The sequence below is a fragment of the Crotalus tigris genome, unplaced genomic scaffold, assembly GCF_016545835.1.
Source record: "Crotalus tigris isolate CLP2741 ecotype Arizona unplaced genomic scaffold, ASM1654583v1 scf7180000017753.6788120, whole genome shotgun sequence".
NCBI lineage: Eukaryota > Metazoa > Chordata > Lepidosauria > Squamata > Viperidae > Crotalus > Crotalus tigris.
Window position 1 is genome coordinate 950,229 of NW_024096615.1, and position 17,958 is coordinate 968,186.

Below are 17,958 nucleotides of genomic sequence, written 5' to 3' on the forward strand. Positions count from 1 at the left end.
TATGTATCTTAATGGAAGAAACTTGTGTAAGGCTACCATCTCAATTCCAAAAGTGAAAATGAGGAAAAAAGCTTACCGTACTTGCTTTCCTTATTGTGTTTTCAATAAATCTAAGACAACTTTTTCATGTTAGATGTAAATTATTGGTGATTTTTTTTAATTGTTTTCCTTTCAGGCAAATACAATATATCTTAGAAACTGAGGAAACTTAGGCAGGGCAATTTGCAACACTGGTGATAGGAATCTATTTGTCAAGTTTCTGAATTTCTAGTGTAGTGCCACCCCTGAAAGGACTGCTGAAGTCCGGGTTCTCCTGGCCTTCTTGGTCTGGCTGCCGGTTCACAGGGTCCCTTACTTCGGCACCTCTGCTTGACAGAGACACATGGTGCGGTGGTACTCAGTCTCTGTCGGCAGCAACTCACGTAAGGTGATGATGATCAGTCTCTCAGCAGGCAGCTCACGTGAGGTGATGGCGGTCAGTCTCTCTCAGCAAGCAGCTTACATGAGCTGATGATGGTCAGTCTCTGTCAGCAGCAGCTCATGTGAGATAGTGGTGATCAGTCTCTCACAGACAGTTCACGTGAGTTGATGGTGGTCAGTCTCTCAGTAGGCAGCTCATGTGAGATGATGGTCAGTCTCTGTCAATAGGCAGCTCACATCTCTGGCAGCAGCAGCTCATGTGAGATAATGGTGGTCAGTCTCTTGCAGGCAGCTCACATGAGGTGATGATGGTCAATCTCTCTCAGCAGCTCATAGGAACTTCCCTTATTCTATCTCCTCTTCTCTTTCTGGCCTTTCCCCACTGAAACCTCTTCTTCTCTATTCCCCCCTCTCTGTCAGGCTTGCCCCACAGAAACCTTTCTCTTTTCTCTTTCCTCTCCGTCCGGCTTGCCCCACCAAAAAGAATAAAAAAAACCCAGCCAACCTCCTCCCTCACTCTCCCTCTGTCCAGCTTGCCCAACCCAAAAAGAAAAAAAACTCCATCAACCTCCTACCTCGGTCTCCCTCCATCCAGCTTGCCCCACTGAAAAAGAATAAAATCAACCCAGCCAACCTCCTCCCTCATTCTCCCTCCGTCTGGCTTGCCCCACCGAAAAATCTCGATCCCCCAGCCAACCTCCTCTTCCTTTTTAATCCCTCCCCCTCTTCTCCCCGCCTCTTCCCTTTTGCTTCCGGGCGGCATCTCGTTGCCAGCCACAGCGGAGGCCACTGGAGCTCCAGACCTCCATGCTGAATTGGCAGAGCTCCAGCAGAGCCAACGCCGACCCTGCCCCAGCTCCTCTTTCCGCTACACTAGGTTGCATCTTAAGTTTGAGAATCTGGCTTAAATATAGCAATAGCACTTATAGTAATAGCACTTAGACTTATATACCACTTCACAGTAGTTTACAGCCCTCTCTAAGCAGTTTACAGAATCAGCATGTTGCCCCCAACAATCTGGGTCCTCATTTTACCAATCTTGGAAGGATGGAAGGCTGAGTCAACCCTGAGCCGGTGGGACTCGAACTGCCAAACTGCTGGCAGTCAACAGAAATAGCCTGCAGTACTGCATTCTAACCACTAACCAGAGCTCTTATAAATGATGATGCTTGATTACACTGTATTCATAATTCATGTATTTTTCTGTTTGCTTTTTTTTCAGACTGTGCTACCAGTTGATGAAAGTTTGACAGAGTCCTTAGGAATCCGATCCAAATATGCTTCCTTACGAAAAGATGCACTATTAAAATCTGGTAAATAGCTTCTTGAATGGATGAGTATTCTTTATCTTAATTTAGCTTTTTCCAGTTCATCCTCATGCCTGTTCTTCCATATATTATGTCAGTGTTTATGTACTCAGATTGACCAGACAAAGGATTCTGCCATTTGGCTTTGTGGAGAGAAGAGAATCAGTGAATATTAACATCATCAATGTTAGGGGGATTGATCATAGCTGACTTGGTGGAACGGAGTGAATAAATACTGAAGAGGAAAAGCTCCAAGCTGCATTATTTTTATGATTTTCAAATCTTTAAAGGTGTGCTACACCACAAATTTAACTATATAAAAGCATTTGGATATGTCTATGTCTGCATTATGATCATTCAGTTCATCTACATGCAGAAATGATTAAAATCATTGTTTGCATGCAGACTTCTATTCTAAGTAATAATATTTTTCCAGAATTTAACTGAAATCTCTTAGATTAAAAGGTGGGAGGGGAGGGAGACAGCAGAGTTTATTTCACCAGAAGTTGTTGGCCTAGATTGCAATCCAGATGAAAGTACTCATTGATCTACAGTACATCTGTCTATGCATAAGAGATCTCTGGGTTTTTTCGGTTGGCTGCAAGCTTTGTGCTATTTTGAATCTAAGAAGTGCCCTCATCTTTAGGAGGCCATGAGGGTGCAAAAGAAGCTGCAAGCTGAAGGAAACTGATCAGAAGCCTCTAATATGCTTAAAGCTTAGCATCACCGATGTTTCTGTCTTAAATATTATGTAATTAAAAAGGCATTTACTTATTGTGAATGCACATGAGTCTGTGTTGATTTTAGTTGTTGATTTTAGTTGTTGTTCCTGCTTACTTTCTGTTATGTCTTCCTTTTAACTTGAAACATACTGGGCCTCTGGTATCAAAGGCTGGTGCATGGATGGCAGAGTGAATAGAACTGTTCTTCAAACAATGAGTGCTCATAAGTCTACCTTTTGTCTCATCACTAAATGCATTATGCTAACTGAAAAACTGGGAAGACCTAAATATCGCAGTCTAAATATTCCTTTGTATGGTCATACAGTACTTAACAATCTTTTCAATATCAACTTGTGTGCATATTGTATCAAAACTCAACTTTCCCTTTCTGCTTTTTGTTGATAGGAATGTACCTTATTAGCTGTGTTTTTAATATGCTTGGAAGTGCTAAGCAGGTTTTAGCATTTCAAAGTTAATAGGGTTTCTGGCCTCTCTAAACAGTTTGTTAAATTAATGTGTTAGGGGAATGGAGTTTGCATGGCCTAATCGCAATGAAGTACTTACTTAAGTGTTTTAATATTTTAGTGTTTGGAGGTGCCATTTGTCGGATGTATCGTTTTCCTACCACTGATGGCAACCATCTGAGGATTTTGGAGCAAATGGGAGAGAGTATGCTCTCTTTACACATTCCCAGGCAATTTGTGAAATTGCTGCTAGAGGAAGATGCTGCAAGGTACAAATCATTGCAATAAAGTTTTAACTGTTGGTGCTAATGAGTAAATACAATATTAAGGCAAACAATTCAGCTTTGTACAATGCCTACAGTGATTAGCTGACACCTTTTATTTCTTTTCCTGATTGTGTCTATAAATATTTAACCATGCCTGTAAGCAATTGGTGGGCTGGAAAATAATGTAGCACAACACTTGTTTATTCTATAGTGTTACAGGATAGAAAAGGCAATGATAGCTCTGGTTTATGACATTTGACGGAACCTTGTTGGGAATAGTATTGGATCTTTTAATGGTGTTTAATACCATTGATACCATTGACCTTGGTATCCTTTGGATTGTTTTCAGAGTTGTAAACTGGGGGCACCATTCTGTGATTGTTTTATTCCTACCTCAGTGGTGACTAACAATCCATAGTCATGGGAATCACTTTTTGAGCCCTTGCAAACTGAAATGTTGAGAATTTTAGTGTTCTTATTTCTCCACGTTAATTAATATATACATGAGACTGACTGGAGAAATCATGTTATGATTCAGAGATCAAAGTTATGATTCAGGTCATCAGTATGGAGCTGATACCCAGTTTTATATTACCCATCAAGCTGAGCCAAAGATGTTGTAAAACTGGTACTTGAGGTCGGTGAGGATGTGGATGGGAAAAACAAGACTGGATTAAATCTCACCAGGATCATGTGATTTATATTTGGATGCTTGGCAACTGATTCATATTTATGATGGTCACAGTGCCCCAGGGTCGTGTGATCCCCTTTTGCAACCTTTTGTCAAGCAAAGTCAATGGCAGGGCTGCTGGTGGCCAAGTGCTAAAGCAGGACTTCCTTCCCTCCCTCCCTCCCTCCCTCCCTCCCTCCCTCCTTCCCTACCTCTCTCTTTCTCATTCCCATCTCCTTTTGAAGGAAGAATCTGAAACATCCCCCCCCCCATATTTTCCCTCTTCCATATATTTATCAAACAAGGAAAAGCCTCCAGAGACAGAAAAGACAAGCCGCTGAGTGAACTAGCTTTAAAAAGTGCATTCCCCTTTAAGAATTAGCTACTGTCTAGAAAGAAAAGTTAAGGAGCTGGCAGCCAGCACATAAGGAAGAAAAAAAATATAGTAAGTACTGGCTGCCGGCTAAGGCAGCCTCCCCAAAAGGCTCCATTCATAAGTAAAGGAATGCTACAGGCAAAATCCATTCAGGAGAAAACTACTTCAAAATCTCTTGCAGCAAAACGTACAGCTAACAATAGCAGAGCAATAGAATCTAACATGAAACATCAGCCATCAGCCAAGTAGAAATTGACAAACACTCCTTAAGAACCCAAAGCCCACATTGCACAAATCCCAGAACTTCAAAGTCACAAAAGACATAAGAATCCTTCCACTCTCCCAGTTTGTTGGTCAGCTGAAATGGCACTTTACATCTGCCATTAAACGTCTCCTCTTTCTTATTGCCATCTCCCTCCCTCTCTCTGTGCTCACTTCCAGCCAATGCTGCTTTTTTCATTCCTCATGAAGGGTGACCCCTCCCCCACTGTGTTTCTTGCCTGTTTGTTGCTGCCAGCACAGATGGCTGCCACAGAAGTTGTAGATCGACTCATGGCCAGCCTGCTTGATCTCCTCTCCTCTCTTCCCCACCCTCCTCCTTTCTCCTTCTACAGCTGACTCCACCTCCTCCCAAGGCTGCTTCTTTTTTTCTCTCTCCCTCTCCCACCCAAACTGCCTCCTTTTATAGTCTCTCCTGTCTCTGCCCCCTCCTCCTCCTTTCTCTTCTGGGTGAGCCGGAAGTGAGCCTGCGGCCTTTGCCTCACCCCAGCCACACTGCTGCTCCGGAGGACTCTCTCACAGTAAGTCCTGTGCTGCGCTGGGTCGTTCCCTCCCCCACTACACTTGGTTGGGTAGGGCTGCGTACCACCTGCCACGTGCTAATGTACCACAGGTGGTACGCATACCACCAGTTGAAAAGCCCTGTTGTAGAGGACAATTAGCCCTCCATTTACTTACTTACTTACTTACTGAAAAACAAGAAAGTCCAGTTGCCTCTTGAAAAACCAGCTTTGGGACAACCATGACCTGGATGACTTAGAATCTTTGCAGACATTTGATAGAAGTGTTTTTTAAAAAGCGAACAGAATACTATGTAATTAGGATATAAGAATTATAGAGACTTTAATAGTGAATCTATTATACTAGTAGAATAGAAAGGATGGGAAAAATCCATTTGATTTTCATTTTTATATGAAGCTGCCTTATCTGAGCTTTTCAAACCTTTATTTGACATGTGTATCAAAATCTTTTTTTCCCAGACTCTTGCAATATGGTGCAAAGGAGATACATGAGATGGCAGCCATATAAACATGATAAATAAATAAGCAAAAGTACAAGCAGAAACCATGTACTGCATTTTGTATAACCTTTTTTCTATTAAATAGTTGTGATGTTACTATATATGTTATCATCTATGCCCTCTATTATTTGTGTTTACATTGGAATTCACACTCTGGCAGAAAAAGCAACATTTACAAAAAAAAACTTACAAAATTACCTACTTTGTAAGTTAAGCACATTTATAAAAACATTATTTGGCTTGTGAGCATATGTTTGGAAATGTGAGAACATAATTTGAAAATCTTATAAATGCTTTTAGGCCTAATTCTACTTCACATATTTAGAAAAAAAGCTATGTATTACATCTCCTTAATGAAGGTAGAGATATTGACAGTTCTTCGGAAGGTTTTATTGCATTTGTGCTATTCAGTGTTTACAAATGGAGATAACCAGTTTTCAGATATTAGAGGGAATCCCCCATCCTTATACAAAAAATGAAAATAAGACATCTTCTCCCATCATTGTATTTCCACATTTAGAAAATTTTGCTTGACTAAATTCTGTTCTAAAGCTGTTATTGGCATGGAAACGTCAGAAATTTCACTTGATATCCATCAGTTTCACTCAATACTGGGAAAATGGAATAATTAAACAGTTAAGGATATGAACGTGGTTAATATTTGACCTTTCTCCATGTAAGGACAAAGTAATTTATGAAAAATATTTATGAGAATAATGGCTCTTTAACATATGCTTCAAAAAAGCTCAAAATGTATTCTAATTAAAATGAAATGTTTAAATAGTTCATGGTTAGGCTTGAATAGATAGTTTTAAAAGGTGAGAAGATATATTGTTTTTCATTTAGTATACAGCTGATCTAATAGTATTTCATTGTCTTTGGATGTTTTGGTAGGATTTGTGAACTTGAAGAACTGGGAGAGCTGTCCCCTTGCTGGGAAAGTCTTCGTCGGCAAATAGTCACTCAGTACCAAACAATTATTCTGACCTATCAGGACAACCTGACAAATCTTCATCAGTATAAAGGTAGATTCTTCAGACCTATTTTTATAATAGGTTTCGAAATCATCAACTGTGGATATTGTCACCTTTTCATTAGAAGATTGCTGTTTAAATGTACTCTTCATACAGACACAATTGCATACATTCATAGTAACTTTTCTGTTTGCTTATATAATTTGGTTTCATCAGGATGGGTATAGGAGGGAATGTGGAATCTTGTTTACTATCCATACCATACAAACTAGCTTTCTTTGTCCAGGAAGTTTGGAAGTGGATATAGAAGAAGAATTCTATAAATACAAGGGCAGTTTATGCATTCAGTATGAATAAAAGGCAATAAAAGCACAAAGTAAAATAGTAATGGATCTAGTTGCTACAAAAAAAATCACTAAAACATTTTGAAATGCCATTAAAAGCAAAAGAACAGCAGATATCTTTATGTCAAAAATAAATCAGAAATGAGTCTGTATATACACTAAGGTAGAGGAAAAACAGAAATAGTACTATGAATTATACTGGGATTTGTAGCTTACAAATAAATGAACAATTTTTTTAAAAAATGAACAATTTGTCTTACTTTTTTAAATTGCATTTTCTTATTTGGGTTTTTGCGTGGAATTCTAATCTTTAAACAACTATACCTTTCTGCTAAATTAGATAGAGCAGGAACAGCTACATGAATATCTTTACAATATTGGACTTCTTAAATTTTATTTAAGAAAAGAGGAATACAAGTAAGGGATGCTGAACATTATAATAAAGTCTACTACTTTTCATTCTACTGGCAGTTTTAAACACGCTTTGCCCATTAAAACCACTTCCAGTATTGGAGCGCAGTTGAAGAAGAAATGGTTGGACAAAATACCGTAACTGTGAGGAGTGATTTGGACTTGCCATTAATGTGGCTCTTTTGTCATTGCAATAAAAGTCCAGATTTTAAAAAGTCAGGTTTGTATATACTGGGACAAAGTTTTTTGGCATCTGGCTTCTGTATACCACCACACTGAATTTGAAATAAAACACTCAAGACGTGAGTGCAGTGAAGACTTTCAGCTTTAATTCAAGGACTTTGACAAAAATGTTTTTATTGGTAACTTCTAGGCAAGGCTTAGTTTAAAGTCTTCTGATTGAACACAAAATACTGGAATGGGGCTGAATATTCCCAAACCTCCATCATTGTCCCAATATATATAGACCCGAGTCTATGTTGTTCTTGACATTTAGCCATTAATTATACAAAGTGATGGATGTTAGGTCTGATTTGTCATTTAATTGGTGATTTTGAAGATATTTTCAAATTTTATTTATTTATTTGAGTTTGTTAGCTATCTACCTCAATAACATAGGGGGACATGCATCATATGACTTAAAACAATTTAAAATAATTAAAGGAATACAAAATAAATATATATGGCACCAAGTAAAACTATTACTACGGAGCCAAATACAGCCAGAACCCTACCATACTTGGGGCCCTAGATCCTGGGCCTACAACCAAGTATTCATGACCTTACAAAAAGCCAAGAGGGTTGGGGTCATCCTCCTATCTGAAGGGAGAATATTCCAGGGGCAGGGGCTATGGCAGAGAAGGCACATCTCCAAATTGATAGCTTTTGCCAGGTTCATGAAAACATTTGTCCTAAAATAAAGGGAAAGCAGCAATAACAAAGGAAAATCAAGAGATGGAAAGGCTTTGCAGAATGAAGCTTAAAAACAACACATCAAGGATGGATGAGTATTGTGGCAAAGAAATGCTTTGTTTGCATAAGCTTTAGCAACATTTTATAATGTTAACATTTCCAAATAAATGACAATAAAATGGTATGTCCTGTTAGAAGGATTCACAGCACAAAAGCATTATATTTTTACATTTAAATTTTACAAATTTCATACTTTCAACTTAGTCCTTTAAAAGCAATTTTCACATTGCTTTTAAAGGACCATGTTGAAAATATGAAATTTGGCAAATCTTTCCATTTATTCTCTAAATATTTAAGCCTTTAAGATGTAGCATTGCTATTATGTCTGAATATTTTTTGAAAAAGTCTTAAAGTATTCTAAAATTATCTTCAGGCTTTTACCATCAATTTTACAAAAATATTCTGCATGTCTGTAGTCCAAAATGCTCTATAGACAGAACTAAAACAGTATCTTAATGGTATATTTTCTCTATTTGCTTTCTTGAACATATCAGTTACATTTATTTTCCATCAGAAAGGTATATTGGAAATTCTTAGATAATTGTTTAATCCGAAAAGAACCATAGGCCATATTTCTATTGTATTTCAAGTTTGGAAAACATCAGAGAATGAACTATGACCGCAATGAACAATTCAATGAATACAAGCACAATCACTAGCACTGATGATATTACCTAGTTTGGGTAATGAAACAAACAACCAAGCTCAGAAACCACCAAAGACTCCATAATTCAACCTTCTTTTCTACTGGAAACATAATTATGTAATTTGAGAGACTGTAATGGTGGTTATTAGCTACAACATCCTGAAGCAAGTCTACCTTCTTTTAAACAAAAAATAGTTTTGAACAAGTACCACCGGAACAGTTTCCCATGGGGATTGGAATTGGAAGCATGACTATTCATTCTGACTGTAATTAAATAAAGGAATTACAATTGCTGATCTATTTATCATTTTATTATTGTTCTTTATGGTCACTTTTCTATTCAATAATTATATTTCTGGGAAGTGAATATACAAAAATTTATGTTTTTTGATTCATTTCTCCAGGACCATCATTCAAAGCAAGTAGTCTGAAGGGTGATAAAAAGCTTGAATTCATGCCTACAAATTTACACATACAACGAATGAGAGTTCAGGATGATGCGGGATCAGGTATTGTTATGCTTCTTAATACATTTAAAACATATTAGCAAGATCAGTTCTCCATGTGTGAATCTTTATTTTTCATTAGCAGCATGCTACATACAAGTTTCAGAAGAAGAAAAGTCTTTAGAGCCTAATGAAAATTAAGTATCTGGTATATTTCTGAAATTGAAGGATCAAGAAATGGAATATGTGCTTGACCGGCTAAATCCCTAAGTATGCTTTGTGCTGTGGCAGAGCCCACTTGTTGTTTCTTTTTTTTAGAGAAAACATATTTTTTCTGGTCTTATTCTTTTTTTGCTCATGCAAATTAGGTGGCCTTTGTTCTTGATTATCTTGGTAGTAGGGTAAAGAAAATGAGAGAGTTGGAAAAGGTTTTATATTTTGTTTAGAGGTTTGAAGCATATTGGATATTTGCTGGTTAGAACAAGTGGCTTGTGCTATAAAATGATGAATGAAGAAGGTTGCGAACTTTTAACCACCAAGGAATGGACACCTGTACTTGGTAGGAAATCTTGGGATTTTAATTGAGAGGCATTGATACTACTTGGCATTTTCCTCAGCAGTGATACTAACTGTGGCTTTCTGTGCCATTTACAAATTATATTATTCTGCTTTTCATTGGAGAGAAATGGAACTGCACTATTTTAACACATCTTTTTACAGTATAACAAAATTGAAATTTTTGCCAGGGTAGGCCTCTAAAAATTGTGAGTACTTTCCAATGGAAGAAAATGATTATCTTTGCAAAGAAATGTTCATGTGTAGCCATCTTCTCCATTGAGCACCTTACAGAGAAGTACAGGCAATTTAGAATATCTATCATTAGCTGTTGACTTTCTTCATGAAATAATATAAATTTCTCTTACGTAATTCTCAGACCAAATGAAGAATGTTCTAGTAGTTACATTCTTGGCAGGTATTGTTGAACACAGGGAGACTGTCTACATGACTAGGCATCTACTCAGTAATCCGTTCTCACATCTTATGGATGTGTGTTTCCAGTGATATCCTGTGGCCTATAACAAAAATGGGATTGCTGTTTAATAGAAAGGAAAGTCTTACAGCTCATATATTATTGGATCCTGATATAATTGATATAAAGAATTTCCTGTGCTAGAAATAACTGATGCAGGAATGTCACTTTGTACTAGATTTAAAGATAACTTAATGCAATTCTCAGAATTTCTAAAGAATGTATAAGCTTTATAGAGAGTGTTGACTCTTTAAAATATGGTTGTTGGTTTCTTTGCATATTTGCATTCTAAGACAAGATGACAGGAATTCTCACTGCATCTTTTTCCCTGTCATTTGTAATGTTTAGATGAGAATTATGACATTGTAACTATAGGAGCACCAGCAGCTCACTGCCAGGGCTTTAAATCTGGAGGTCTGCGGAAAAAGCTGCATAAATTTGAAGATGCAAAAAGACAGTAAGTGGCATGTTGAAAGCACATCTTTTTGGTGACTCTAGTTTTGTAAAAAAAAAAAAAAAACAATGCCATTCCTTCTTTTCTGTTTTATCCACACATAGAAAGTTTCAACCAAATTAGCAATTAGAGATGCCTTATGTGAAGAATTTAGAAGAATGATTTCCCTTTTTAAATCAATGTATTTCAGCTTTCAGTAGATTTTTCTGTTTAATCACATATAACAACTTATGAACCATGCATTGGTGCTTGGTAGGGTTAGGGACTTCCCTTGAAATTTTGTGCAAGACTCTTTGATCTGAGTTGCTAAATTTTGAAAGAGTTCTTCCTTCCATGTCCCTCTGTGTTCCTGGTTCTGTTGTTTTACCACCACCACCCTATTTGAAGATCTTTTGGATACTACCTCTAGAGGGGGAAGCATGTTGGTGACCTTGTCTGGATTTAGAAATAAGGAGGATTGGTTTTTTAGTACTTGAATGAGTGACTGGCCAGACAGAACCAGACTGTAGGCTAGACCAGGAATTTTTCTTTTAAGAGAAACATTTTTGAAGAAGGCAAAGTTAAATAGTTTCTTATTATTATTCAAGAGCAGAACGAACCTTCTCTTCCTTTACTTTTCTCCTTTTTTGCTATTGAGATGAATGATTCCATGTTTATTTATTTTATTTTTGCAATTTTGAGGCCTGATGATTCTGAGTGGCTTACAATTAAAAAAGAAAGAAAAACAAACAAAAAAACTACAGATTCATGTTACCATGTGCAAGCTGTTGTTTGCATGGTTCTAATCCTGTGAACTGCTCCCAATAGAAACTATAATATAAAACTGAAATGGTGTATGCCCATAAGAAAAGAGAGGAAGGAAAGTCTAAAACACCTGTAGTCAGGTGTTATGAGATGTATAAAGCATTCCCATATGATGTCATTCAGAGGTGGTGGCTCTAGTAGTCAAGTGGAGGTCAAGTGGATAACCTTAATAGTTGGGAGGTCAAGTGGATAACCTCAATAGTTGGGAAGCTTTCATAACTGAATTTCATATATGAAATTATTTGAAAGTTGAAAACACTCTTATGCAATTTCCCTACAGATGGAGAGGAATTTAAAGGATGCAGCAGTGGGTTCAAAACAGGTCACATGGATTTTCACAGATTTGAAATAAGTGCTAGCTGTTGCAGTGAGCAGAGGAATTAATTTAGCCTTTAATTTTATCTTTTTGGATATCAGAGATTTTAACCAACTATAAGAACATGCAAGCACTGAAATCACTAAGCTTGTCAAACATTACTAACCTGCAGATTCTGTTAAAGTTCAGAGTACCTTTGCTAAAGAAGGTTGAAAAAAAATATCCTGGAAGATTCTTAGAGGCTTAAATGCCATATTGTATCATGAATATATCATTTTCTATTATTTTCAGGAGTAGAGTCATCCTGCCTTAGCTATATTGCCTTTATATTCTTAATTTAAAAATAGGGAATTCGCAGGAACAAAATAGTTGGACACTTCTAGACTGATGTTTTGTTGCTTTAAATGCTGCCAAATCAGATATAGTTTTCCACTCACAAAACTTGTCCAATAAATAATGATTTTCAAGTAAGTCAGAATTAAATTTAGGCTGACACCTTCTATCTGCACTTTATTTTAGTTTCATATCTTAAATCACTGCTTATTTTTAGTCTGTGTTACTTGCACCACTTTTAATAATAGCTACATCTACCAAGCAATGGGTAAATTTTCCCTTAGAAGGATCTTATTTAGAAAAATCACAATGTACCTATTATTTGATAATTCTTCAAGTAACTTGGTTGCCATATTAATTGCTTCTATTAAAAATAATCAATATAGCTTTTTAGATAAGCTATGCAGATCTGTCTGCATATTTTGTCTTTTTGACATCTTGTAATATATATATATCATTTTTGTATTCCTATGGTACATAGAGGGCAGTGTGACCATTTTTCATATCCAGTGAAATTCTATTCTGAGATCAGTTCTTTGTTATGGTCAATGACCAGAATTCCATTTAGAAAGCTAAAAATTATTTTTTTAAAAAATGAAAGTAGATAAACTAACAATAGCGAAATTATTAGTAAGATTCATTACAGCAGGATTTACAAACATAAAATGTGACTATATCCAAAGAATCATATTGATAGGCTAGTAGCAATTGTACAAAATATAATTCTGAATATTTGTTTGAAATACAGGTATCAGCATTGAACCAGGGTGGAGCTTATATGTTGACTGTTAATTTTATATTTGTTCTTTTTTCTTTTCATTTTTTTGGGTCTTGTGTGTAATTCTAGTTTTGTTGTTTTTATTCTGTAGTTTGTATCATATATATATATATATTAAAAATTACATTAAAAATTGAAGAATAGCGATTCCTGGGTACATACATTTCAGTAAAAAAGGAAGCGATCACCAGGAAATAAAACACCAAGGTTTTAATAAATAAAATCAAGCTTTCGATGGCTAACATCTGCCATCATCGTCAGGATACAAGCCAGTTAGTGAGGAAACCTGCTTATAAGCATAGCCACACCTAAACTCTACGCATGGACCTTGTAACAGGTCCAAGCCAACTAATCCTTACTTCACTTACAGCCTTCAGTGATTCTTTCTTTTAGCTCTTACTTACATCCACCTAGCTTTCAATGGCTAGCACCTGCCATCATTGTCAGAATACAAGCTAGCTAGTGAGGAAACCTGCTTATAAGCATAGCCACTCCTAAACTCTACGCATGGACCTTGTAACAGGTCCAGGCCGACTAACCCTTGCTTCACTTACAGCCTTCAGTGATTCTTTCTTATAGCTCTTACTTACATCCACACAACCACCCACTTCCTCCCTCCCTTTAGTTCCTGAGTCATATAGGCAACGTGTGTTTCTCAAAATTAAAGGGTCCTCTGCACTATTGAGTTGATTCTTCTTCCTGTGTTCCTTGGGACGTTTCTCTCCTCCACTCCTCCGGCACGCATCGCACTCATTTGCATTCTTCAATCCTGTCACTCCTTCAATCCCCCCACAATCCTTGCCACCAATCTCATCCACACTTTTATTTCCCCCCACTGTTGCCAGCATATCGCATCCTCCGTGCTCCTCCTTCGTGCCACCCGATGCAACTCTCAATCCGGTTGCCTCTCTTTCAGTCTTCCGTAACGCCGCTCTCCGGGAGCACGTGACCACCCCCATAATGGGGCGGCTGTAAGTATTGATCTTCTGTACATCCATTGAAGGCCTGTCTCTGTCTCGGTGGCTCTGATCGGTGTGGCCGCATAGCAAAGGTGTTATTCTGCCATCGCTCATAGTAGGTGTTGCCTTTTTTGAATTCCTATCCATTTCCAAGGCACCGGCCACCAGGTGCGTTGTAGCGGGGGCACCATTGGGGACAGTGGAGCCGATATAGTCACTGGGGTAGCGAGTTTGTTTTGTGTTAATTGGGACACTTGTTGTTCTTATTCTTGAGTATTGGGTACAATGCAAGGAGGTGTCTGGGGCATCCGAGGATGGGCTACTAATATCAACAAATTTCTTAATTAATGGCGGATGTACACACGAATCATTAACTAAAGGGGGTCTAGATTGTAGATGTCTCTCTTCTTTGTTGTCAGTTTCATCTAATGGACACCCAGAGTTTTTGTTACTCAGATGTTTTTTCCCAGGTCGTCTACGCATTTCCCACGCCTTCATGGTCTGATATGCCGGGCGTAGGTCCACATGTCGATTGATTGACATGCTGTCTGAAAACCAGGCTTCTTTGAGTAACCTACCACTCTTGGAGGTGTCACTGGCAACCACCCTTACGTCGTCAAAATTAAATTTATGACCAAACTCCTCCATGTGAGTCAGTATTTGGGAGTACTGCTCACCTCTTCTTATTGCCAGCTTGTGTTCCTGCATTCTTGTTCCGACCCTTTTGGAAGTTTCTCCCACATAATTGCCTGGACAGTCATTACAGTTGATCCTGTAAACGACTCCAGATCTCTCAACTATGGGGAGTGGGTCCTTTGGTCTCATAATGCAGGAACGCAACGTCCGGTCAGGTCTATGTGCAACCCTTACACCATAGGGTGCCAATAGTCTGGTGGTGGCTTCCGAGACGTTGCTAATGTAAGGGAGGGTAATACGAGTCGTCTGTGATGGTACCATCCCACTTGATGGATTTTGGGATGGTTTGGACAGAGTACTGTGGCGTCTGATGAATTTCATGGGGTACCCATTGTACCTACAGAGACGGAGGAGATGTTTTCTTTCCTCCGTCCTAGCTTCGGCTGTACTGCAGTGGGAATCCACCCTCTTAAAGAGGGTTCTAATACAGCTGACTTTGTGGGCCACCGGGTGATTGCTATTGTAGTGCAAAATTCTATCGGTGTGCGTGGGTTTGCGATAGACCCGGGTAGTTAAGGTCCCATCTGGCTGGCGTTGGACTAAGACATCAAGAAATGCCAGCCTACCCTGATACTCCTCCTCCTCCGTAAATTGCAGGTCCATGCACACCGAATTAAGTGTGTCCACAAAGTCAGCTTTTTGACTCCTCTTAATTATGACGAACGTGTCGTCAACGTAACGGGCCCAGAACTTTGGGCAGTATTGGGTCATCGCTACGTGTTCCAACTGCTGCAGTACAGCCTCAGCAATAACACTCGAAATAGGTGACACCATGGGGGTGCCCTTTATTTGCTCATACATTGTGCCCTGAAACGTGAAATATGTTTTGAGGCAAAGGACTAGAAGGTCCACAAGGTCATCAGAGCGGAGTGAATCCTGGTAATGTCCTGGTCCTCTGCGGCTCAAAAGATCTTTGATCGTCGCAATGGCCAGGTCCTGTGGGATAGAGGTGAAGAGGGAGATGACGTCAAACGACACCATCACCTCGTCATCCTCTATCCTCAAAGTTCTTATCCTACTCAGGAATTCCTCCGCAGATCTTACCGTGGTCTGGTTGTCTGCGACCAGGTGGCCAATGCGGTGGCTTAGCCATTTGGCCAATTCTGATGTGGGGGTACCCCTAAATGCTACAATAGGGCGGAGGGGAACCCCTTCCTTGTGGACCTTGGGTAAGCCATAAAATCTAGCGGCCGCTGTGTCGCTAGGGCGTATCCTTGCAATGGTTTCATCATCTAGTCTTTTGCCTCGTTTCAGGGCATTGAGCACTTTATTGACCCGGTTCTTAAGGGTCACCATGGGGTCCCCACTTATGGTTCTGTAGGCCGTTGCATCACTGAGTAGCCCAAGCGCCTTGCTGGTGTAATGAGCTCTGTCCATGACAACCGTAGCCCTCCCTTTATCAGCTGGCAATATGAGGGTGGCATCCTCCTCCTTTAGTTGACTAAGAGCCTCCAGCTCATTTTTGGATAGAGTTTGGTAGTATTTGTGGCCCATTAACAGTCCTGTTACTCGGTGCCTGATAGAATCTCCAGCCTCCTCTGTCCCAATACGATGTAACGCCGGCTCTAGTGCTGCCATAAAATCTAAGGGGCGAGCATCCATTAGATTGTATCCCACGTCACGTTGCAATAGGGAGAGTTGAGAATGAGTGAGAGCTTTACTAGAGAGATTGTACACTAATTTATCTGTAGGAGTGGTCCCTTTCTTCAGTTCACGTAATCTCTCAGTCCTGCTTCAAAATCTATCCGTAGCACGTCGGCTGGTGACATCAGATACCAAACGTATGTGTTGGTTTAACAATGAGAAGTGTTGACTCGTGAGTTCAGCGTGGCATTGTTCTCTATAGTTCCGGATGCTTGTAGTGAAATTGTTGTTGTGTCTGTGTAGGTCGCTGATGATTGCCCGCATAGTTCTGTGTTGGAACTGGCGGATAATACGTTGACCTTCCAAGGAATTAACCACAGGCTTCCTTCTTAGGGACTTGGGGGGGAGGTCTTCTCTAATCCAGTTGTGAAGAAAGGTTATTTTACAATAGTTGTCAGCAATGCAGTTGGAACACGTAGCGATGACCCAATACTGCCCAAAGTTCTGGGCCCGCTACGTTGACGACACGTTCGTCATAATTAAGAGGAGTCAAAAAGCTGACTTTGTGGACACACTTAATTCGGTGTGCGTGGACCTGCAATTTACAGAGGAGGAGGAGTATCAGGGTAGGCTGGCATTTCTTGATGTCTTAGTCCAACGCCAGCCAGATGGGACCTTAACCACCCGGGTCTATCGCAAACCCACGCACACCGATAGAATTTTGCACTACAACAGCAATCACCCGGTGGCCCACAAAGTCAGCTGCATTAGAACCCTCTTTAAGAGGGTGGATTCCCACTGCAGTACAGCCGAAGCTAGGACGGAGGAAAGAAAACATCTCCTCTGTCTCTGTAGGTACAATGGGTACCCCATGAAATTCATCAGACGCCACAGTACTCTGTCCAAACCATCCGAAAATCCATCAAGTGGGATGGTACTATCACAGACGACTCGTATTATCCTCCCTTACATTAGCAACGTCTCGGAAGCCACCACCAGACTATTGGCACCCTATGGTGTAAGGGTTGCACATAGACCTGACCGGACGTTGCGTTCCTGCATTATGAGACCAAAGGACCCACTCCCCATAGTTGAGAGATCTGGAGTCGTTTACAGGATCAACTGTAATGACTGTCCAGGCAATTATGTGGGAGAAACTTCCAAAAGGGTCGGAACAAGAATGCAGGAACACAAGCTGGCAATAAGAAGAGGTGAGCAGTACTCCCAAATACTGACTCACATGGAGGAGTTTGGTCATAAATTTAATTTTGACGACGTAAGGGTAGTTGCCAGTGACACCTCCAATAGTGGTAGGTTACTCAAAGAAGCCTGGTTTTCAGACAGCATGTCAATCAATCGACATGTGGACCTACGCCCAGCATATCAGACCATGAAGGCGTGGGAAATGTAAGGATTAGTTGGCTTGGACCTGTTACAAGGTCCATGCGTAGAGTTTAGGTGTGGCTATGCTTATAAGCAGGTTTCCTCACTAACTGGCTTGTATCCTGACGATGATGGCAGATGTTAGCCATCGAAAGCTTGATTTTATTTATTAAAACTTTGGTGTTTTATTTCCTGGTGATCGCTTCCTTTTTTACTGATATATATATATATATATATATATATATATATATATATATATATATATATATATATATTTGTTTTCTGAGGTTTTTGCGGGTATTT

General features: G+C 39.3%; 1 protein-coding gene across 18 annotated transcripts in view; it reads left to right on the forward strand.

Moving 5' to 3' along the window:
* The window catches only part of INPP4A (inositol polyphosphate-4-phosphatase type I A), a 191,489-nt gene that overhangs the window by 114,582 nt on the left and 58,949 nt on the right, over positions 1-17,958 (forward strand). For all 18 annotated transcript variants that reach the window (XM_039340633.1, XM_039340640.1, XM_039340634.1 and 15 more), the window contains 5 exons: positions 1,643-1,733; positions 3,035-3,182; positions 6,420-6,550; positions 9,277-9,381; positions 10,697-10,805. In XM_039340633.1, the coding sequence (XP_039196567.1) occupies positions 1,643-1,733; positions 3,035-3,182; positions 6,420-6,550; positions 9,277-9,381; positions 10,697-10,805 (584 nt within the window). The remainder of the gene's footprint in view (positions 1-1,642; positions 1,734-3,034; positions 3,183-6,419; positions 6,551-9,276; positions 9,382-10,696; positions 10,806-17,958) is intronic.